General features: G+C 41.3%; 1 protein-coding gene across 1 annotated transcript; it reads left to right on the forward strand.

Annotated features, from left to right (window-relative positions):
• Window positions 1-376: 376 nt before the first annotated feature.
• On the forward strand, window positions 377-7008 carry LOC123184171 (disease resistance protein Pik-2). The gene is made up of 5 exons (XM_044596338.1): window positions 377-522; window positions 974-2001; window positions 3138-4752; window positions 6104-6155; window positions 6535-7008. The coding sequence occupies exons 2-5, from the start codon at window positions 1166-1168 to the stop codon at window positions 6564-6566; spliced, it is 2535 nt and encodes an 844-aa protein (XP_044452273.1). The 5' UTR covers window positions 377-522; window positions 974-1165; the 3' UTR covers window positions 6567-7008.
• Window positions 7009-7606: the final 598 nt, after the last annotated feature.

Below are 7606 nucleotides of genomic sequence, written 5' to 3' on the forward strand. Positions count from 1 at the left end.
GGTCCAGCAGGGGCGCCCGCATCAAGGAGGAGAAGGCCGACGACGACGATGGCGGCGACGGCGGCGACGACTTCCCCTTTTCTTTTTTTTAGATTAGGTTAATGTAATGTTTGGACGAATTTCGCCGAAATTTGCCATGTTTGGCCGAAATTTAACTAGTTTTATCATAACTTCGCCAAACTTTCTTTTTTTTTTGTTTTTTAATACGCGCCTGGGGGGCGGCCTTGGGGGCCGACGGCTGGGGACCGACTCGTGCCAGGGCCATTTTTTGCGCCGGCGCGCCCCAGGAAGTGATTTTTAGGCGTCCTAGGAGGTCGAACGGCTGGAGATGCCCTTATATGCTCAGAGAGCCTTGCTCACCTACCTCTTCGTCCGCGTCGATTTTACACTCACGCACCGGCAGCGCGCCCTCCGTGGCTCACGCGTCAGGGTGCTGCTTGCCTGCTTCCATGCTCGGTGCCTGTCGCCACGCTCCGCCTGCCGCATCAACAGAAGAGAGGCTGCCCTCCGCCACGCTCCGAGGTACGAGGTGCTTTCTCCGATGCCGCCGGGCTGATTCTCAGTCCACCGTGCTCGCACCTCCACAAATGGCCGTGGAGGTGGCCTAGATCTGGCTCATTTTTTTATCCATTTATTCCATATATGACAAAATCCAAGTCCAAAGTTGTTTTTCTTCTGGGAGACGATAGAAAGAAAATGTTGCCATCATCAAACATAGGACAAGTCGGAAAGCTTACACTGACTTTCGGTCATGGATTCCAGCTTCATTTACTCTTTCTTTGAGCTTTCTTTCCTCTCCCTTTTGCTTTCTTTTCCTCATGCACAGTTGATAACAAAACAAAAGACAAAAATATAAATATACGTAGTAGAAGGCTACTGTTTTCTCGTTTAAATCTATGCTTTGGAGGTTCAAATCTTCAAAATCTGGTTTGAAACCTTCTCATTTTAAAAATCATTTTTTTTTCTAAAACAGAGAAAGGCATCGGATTTAAAAACTGCCGGAGCCGGAGGTCGTTCTGGTCGGGAAAAGGAACCCTGTCGCCTCTAGCTACGGGGGCTTGTAAATTAGCAAGCCCATTGCAGCCCCTTCAAAGTGGAAACACTACACCCAATTGATTGGCAATCAATAGACCAGAGAGCTCGCTTGATCTAGCAAGCGTGTAGTATGGAGGTTGTGACTGGGGCGATGAGCACCCTCCTGCCCATGCTCAGCAACCTGCTCAAGGAGGAGTACAATCTACAGAAGAACACCAGGGGGGAGATCAAGTTCCTCAAAGCGGAGCTTGAGAGCATGGAGGCTGCCCTCATCAAGATTTCGGGGGCGCCGCTGGACCAGCCACCTGACATCCAGGTCAAGCTCTGGGCAAGGGATGTCCGGGACCTGTCCTATGAGATTGAGGACAGCGTCGACAGATTCCGGGTGCGCCTTGAGTGTCGGCAACAAAAGATGCCACACAGCTTTATGGACTTCATCCATAGAAGCATGGACATGATGACAAAGGGCAAGATCCGACACAAAATAGGCATGGACATCAAAGACATCAAGAGCCGCATCAAGGAGGTCAGTGAGAGGCGTGAAAGGTACAAGATTGACAGCGTTGTTGTACCCAAGCCCACCGGCACAAGTACTGATATGCTTCGCCAATTAGCCTTGTTCAAAAAGGCGACAGAGCTTATTGGCACTGAAGAGAAGAGCCTTGACATAGTCAAGATGCTATTGGAGGGAGACGAGGTTTTCAAGAAACAGCCCAAGATGATCTCTATTGTTGGCTTTGGAGGCTTAGGGAAGACAACTCTTGCTAACGTGGTATATGAGAAGCTTCGTGGGGACTTTGATTGTGGAGCTTTTGTTTCTGTGTCTCTTAATCCTGACATGAAGAAGCTTCTCAAGAGTTTGCTCCATCAACTTGACAAGAGCAACTACAAGAACATCATGGACGAGTCAGCGTGGAGCGAAACACAACTCATAAGTGAGATAAGAGATTTCCTTCGAGACAAGAGGTATGTACATTGGTGCCCCTGCCATTGATATTTTATCTAGTAGTTCATGTTATTAGCTCCCGAGTTCATGTAGGCAAGTTTTCCTACAGCTTGATCTATCATTACATTTATTTTCATCTTTTCCCTGTTATTTAGATTTGATGAGAGTGTTAAGAGAATACTCCTGTCCAAAAACAACATTTGTTATACCATTACCTAGAATGTATATATCTAACAAGAATGAATAGATCATGAAAAGCAGAGTCTATCTAGTTCTTAAATTATTCTAGACAGAAAAAAGGTCAAATAAGCTTTGAGGTCATATAAAAGAAATATGCTCATTTTACGTTTAAAACTATGAAGTAAAATAATTAATTAACTCTGAATCTAAAATATCTAATATTGAAATTCTGTAGTAAAATAATTAATTAATTGCTATATCATGTACTTGCTTATATGTTCGTATGTTTCTTTATTCTACATAAAGTTACTATCATCTGGATCTTCTTTTGGTTAGAGGCTTTTCTCTACAATAATTAGATGTAGTTTGAATATTGGTAACATTATTAACGTCTGCTCGTAACACTAAGGATGTATTCACACTCCTAACCACACACCTCCAATGCTATTCTAATATAAAATTAGACTACACCTCCACGACGAGCAATTGAATATCATAATACTATCACAAGTATGTATCTAAACAAGTGCACGGATGTCATGTGGTGGCATCCAGATGTTCAGGGGAGGTGCCGGCATGGTGCTCGATGGCTCCTCTAGCCCCTTATCTTTTATCTTTTTAAGTTTCAAATTATCTCAACTGTCTTTATTGGTCAAGCATATCGGGTCTCTAATTTGGACAAACATATAATCCAAATTGTTCACTTCGAGGAGATGAACAGAACTACCAAGTCTGGTCGTTAAACAAAGATTAGATTTTAAATTAGGTTTCGATTTGCAGATTCCTACTCAAGAACCATGTTTAATCCCTTAATCCTGCAAATTAGGATCAGGTTATTTATGGGATGTCACAACCATACTCGATGAGTCATGTCCTGATTATTCATTGCTGTAATATTTCACTTAGGTAGCTGAAGAGTGCTCAAAGCACATACCCTAGCTTTACTAATATATGGCCTTTTGGTATTCCCTCACAGGTACTTCATTTTGATTGATGACATATGGGATAAATCTGTGTGGAATAATATTAGATGTGCGCTGATTGAGAATGAATGTGGTAGTAGAGTAATCGCAACAACTCGCATTCTAGATGTTGCCAAAGAAGTTGGTGGTGTTTATCAGCTGAAACCTCTTTCTACTAGTGACTCAAGAAAGTTATTCCACCAAAGAATATTTGGAACTGAGGACAAGTGCCCTCATATTCAGTTGGCTGAAGTAAGTGAGAAAATTTTGCAGAAATGTGGTGGAGTACCATTGGCTATCATTACACTGGCAAGTATGTTGGCTAGTAAAAAGGAACATGAAAATACATATACATATTGGTTCAAGGTGTACCAATCTATGGGTTCTGGGCTTGGAAATAATCCTGACCTGATGGACATGAGGAGGATACTATATGTCAGTTACTATGACCTGCCTCCAAATCTGAAGACTTGTTTACTGTATCTAAGTTTGTATCCAGAGGATTATAAGATTTATACCAAACAGTTGATATGGAAATGGATAGGCGAAGGATTCATTCATGAAGAGCAGGGGAAGAGCTTGTATGAAGTAGGAGAGGATTACATTGCTGAGCTCATTAACAAAAGTTTGGTCCAACCAATGGATATCAATATTGCTAATAAGGCGAGCTCTGTCCGTGTACACGACATGGTGCTTGACCTTATCACTTCCTTGTCAAATGAGGAGAACTTTCTCACAACATTGGGTGGTCAGCAGTCCAGGTCGCTACCAAGTATGATCCGCCGGCTATCTCTCCATACCACTAATGAGAAGGATGCCAAGCAAATGCCAGCCATCAGCAACTTGTCCCATGTGAGGTCACTTACTGTGTTCAATAAAAACCTCAGTTTGCTATCGGCACTTTCAGGTTTTCTTGTCCTGCGTGCATTGGATTTAAGTGGTTGTGAGGAAGTGGGTAATCATCATGTGAAGGATATTTGCAATTTATTTCACCTGAGGTATCTGAGTCTAAAAGGGACATCTATCACTGAGATCCCGAAAGATATCTGCAACCTACAGCTTCTACAAGTGCTAGATATGAGGCACACCAAAATGGCAAAATTGCCATCAACCTTTGTGCAACTAAGACAACTGGTGTTCATTGATATGGGTAATAAGATGGTCTCTACGTTGCTTCTAAAAGCAATGTCCACCTTGCCCTCCCTCTCTTCCCTTGCAATCACATTAGTAGGACCAAGAAAGAAAGACCTCCAAATACTTGGGAGCATGCCATCTCTGCGTGATCTGTCTCTATTTGTACTGTATCGGGGAACAGTCACAGATAAAAGGCTAGTCATTGGCACTGGTTGTCCCTTCCAGTCTCTGACAAGGCTCACTATAAAGATTTTAGGTGCCATTGGTTTCATGTTTGCACAAGGAACCTTGCAAAAGCTCCAAATCCTGAAGTTAGAATTTAATGATAAGAAAACAAAAGACAAATTTGGTGATTTTCAATTTGGGCTGGAGAACCTCTCTTCACTGGAGCATGTCTATGTGGTGCCTTGTTTTAGTGATGGCGGGCTGAAGCATGCACTTGAGAAAGAGCTTGATATTAATCCCAACAAGCCCACACTGACGGTGAAGAGGGAGGTAACTTAATTATAGTTACTACTTGTCTGCACTTTACTACGTGTATACCGATTCTTACTGCATTTGAATCAAATGTGTTTTGCCGCCCACGTTTGGCGTCCACCGTGTTTGAATGGGCTCAGAGGCGGTCGTGTCACGTCTGAATGAAGTTACTAGTCTACCCCTATCGACAACAGTGTAAATCCGGTCGATAAGAATGTCAAAGTGTCAGGGTAGACAGTAATTTTCATCTCGCAAACACTTGCTTCAGGCAGCCCACAAATGATAGTGTGTGTTTAGCCGCTTCTTTCAAAACTTGGGAGAATTAGCATTCACGTTTGCCCTGGGCCCTGGCAACTAAATTAAAATCCAATTTGTATTTGATTATGAATATCCACAGATAATTCTACGTTTTGTTATTTATTTTTTGAAAACCACAACAAAGATTTATTCCACCTTTATATATGATTATGATTTAGAAATGTCATGATCTTCGAATTGAGTAGGTTGGATACACTTTGAGTCAAACAGTTATTTCATCCAATACAATATACTCACACGAAAAACAGTTCACCTTATGTCAATCATACAAGTACTGAGGATTACCTCGCCTAAAAAATTCGGATCATTACAACACATGGACAACATTGGGGGTCTTACAACATAATCCATTCAGAGGCATGACACAATATGAAAGTACAATAATCTATTGACAATTTCAATTGGTATCTAAAGAAGATCTGAGATTACCATGGGCTTCAGATAGTAGAAACAGCAGTACCTCCCCCGTCTTCAAATGTAACATTCTTACTTCCTCTTATTCTTGGGTTGCTTGCATAATGTGTGCAACTAATTGCATAATTTCCAGCCTCAAGATCAAGATTACCTCATTCATGGCAGCCAGACCATCTCTTTTTGCCTCTAATAGAGCCTCAAGAACTATAATATATGTGCTCAGACTGCTCTCTGGCGGTGTCATCATCTGTCATGATGGCCTTTCCTCAATAAAATTAGTCATGATGGCCTTTCCTCAATAAAATTTATGCTTGCTATAATGCCACATCCTCAGGGAGGTCTGTGCCGGTGTCGTCATCTGTCAACTATAAAGCCGCATCATAGCAAAACCACCACGTAAATGTGCAATAATTCAGGGTGTATTCTAACTGGTATTATAATAATATATGTATAAGTGATACTGTTGTAGTTTCCTAACTCATAATGTTTTTGGATATTTTTTTCAAATTTATTAATCAGTATGGAGCGAGGGGAAAATGAGAATTCTGGATAATGGAATTCAGTAAAATTTGAAAATGTAGACACACTAGAAAACACTAGAAATGTTTCCTGCTGATATATCCTCTTTATTCCACAGATAGCGAGCATGCTTTACACCATCAATGCACATATTTTCTGGAGAGATCATGGTATGGCACCAAATCCTCTCAAGGACTTGCATTCAGTTTAAGTTAATAATTGTGTCCATTATTTCGTATCTTTGATAACAGTAGTAGATATATAGTAAATTTCTGATTAAGATGCCATAAATACTTGGATTGTAAACCGTTGTAGAAATATATCGCAAATTTCCGTACAAAATGATGTAAACTTAGTGATTTTTATATTAAGCTGTTCTACTCATGGCATGGCTGTTGGATGAATTATTATAGAATTCAAAATGATTATTCATAAGAACTTTGATATTTCTGAAAAATTTCAAAAACGGTAGAGATGAACTAGACATCGAAATATACAACTTAATTCATTTGTACAGGAGCTATCTAATGCGTTGTTTGGTGGGTGCAGATCCTGAAAAGCTGTCCATAGAAGAGGAATAACCAGAGCTGAGGTGCTGCCCAGGAAACGATGCTGCCGTCAGTTTGGCTCTCTTTTTCTGAAGATCTTCCCATGAGGATCAGCTGGTTTCATCCGGCAGTTCAGTTCTGCTTCTGACTGCATGAGGCGTGTGTTCACGCTCTCCTTTGTCCAGTTACTAGCTGCTCGTCTTCAACAGAAAGACCCTACAAAAGCGTTGCCTTTTTAAATAAGAAAAGAAACCTTGTAATAGTGTGCCTTTTATTCCTGAAGGAAGGCAAAGCCAGTCCAGCAACAGTTTTTTTTTTTTTTCAAGTTTCAACCATCCACAGCTGTTCATCAGCACACCCTGATGGATGGAGTGTCATTGACCAGAAATGGCAACGTTAAATGAGTTTGCTGGAGACTCTGAAACCTTGTAACATGATTGGGTTCTCAAGCTTATTTTGGTTGATTTATATAAACACTCCCATGGTAGTCGCTTAACTAGCCTGAGCAAAATCGGGCCACAAGTTATCACAAGGCCTGCACTAGTGTTTTAATCAGATTGACAAAATGTGGTCCGGCATGGCAGTCTTCTACAGCGACAGTTACTGCATGCAGTTTCCGTGGACTAGCACAAAGACCAAGACAAGTGACGAATATGGCTTTCGCAAGGTGTTGTGTTAGCCCAACAGTAAATCATAATCCCTCTGTAAAGAAAGATATGAGCGTTTAGAACACTATTTTAGTGATCTAAACACTCTTATATTTCTTTATGGAGGGAGTATCTTCCTATGGCCACATGTGTAAAATTCAGATGAGGACATTCTAGTTGCTGCTGCTATAGTTATCTTTTTGCATGCATTTTGTTTGGTTCAACACACAAAATGCATGCAGAAGATATAGTTCCCTTTCTGCACAAGAATCTTTCATTGCGTAGTTTCATTGGAGGTTTAAATGGCTTTGGAGTAGCTATACAAGGAAACGCAAGCAACATTTTGGCTTCGCACGGGCGCACGCACCACAGCTGCAAAGTTTGCTGAAGAAATAACACTGCCAGTGTTAACTGACGAAACTGAAC

Source organism: Triticum aestivum, chromosome 1A (assembly GCF_018294505.1).
Source record: "Triticum aestivum cultivar Chinese Spring chromosome 1A, IWGSC CS RefSeq v2.1, whole genome shotgun sequence".
NCBI classification, from domain to species: Eukaryota; Viridiplantae; Streptophyta; class Magnoliopsida; order Poales; family Poaceae; genus Triticum; species Triticum aestivum.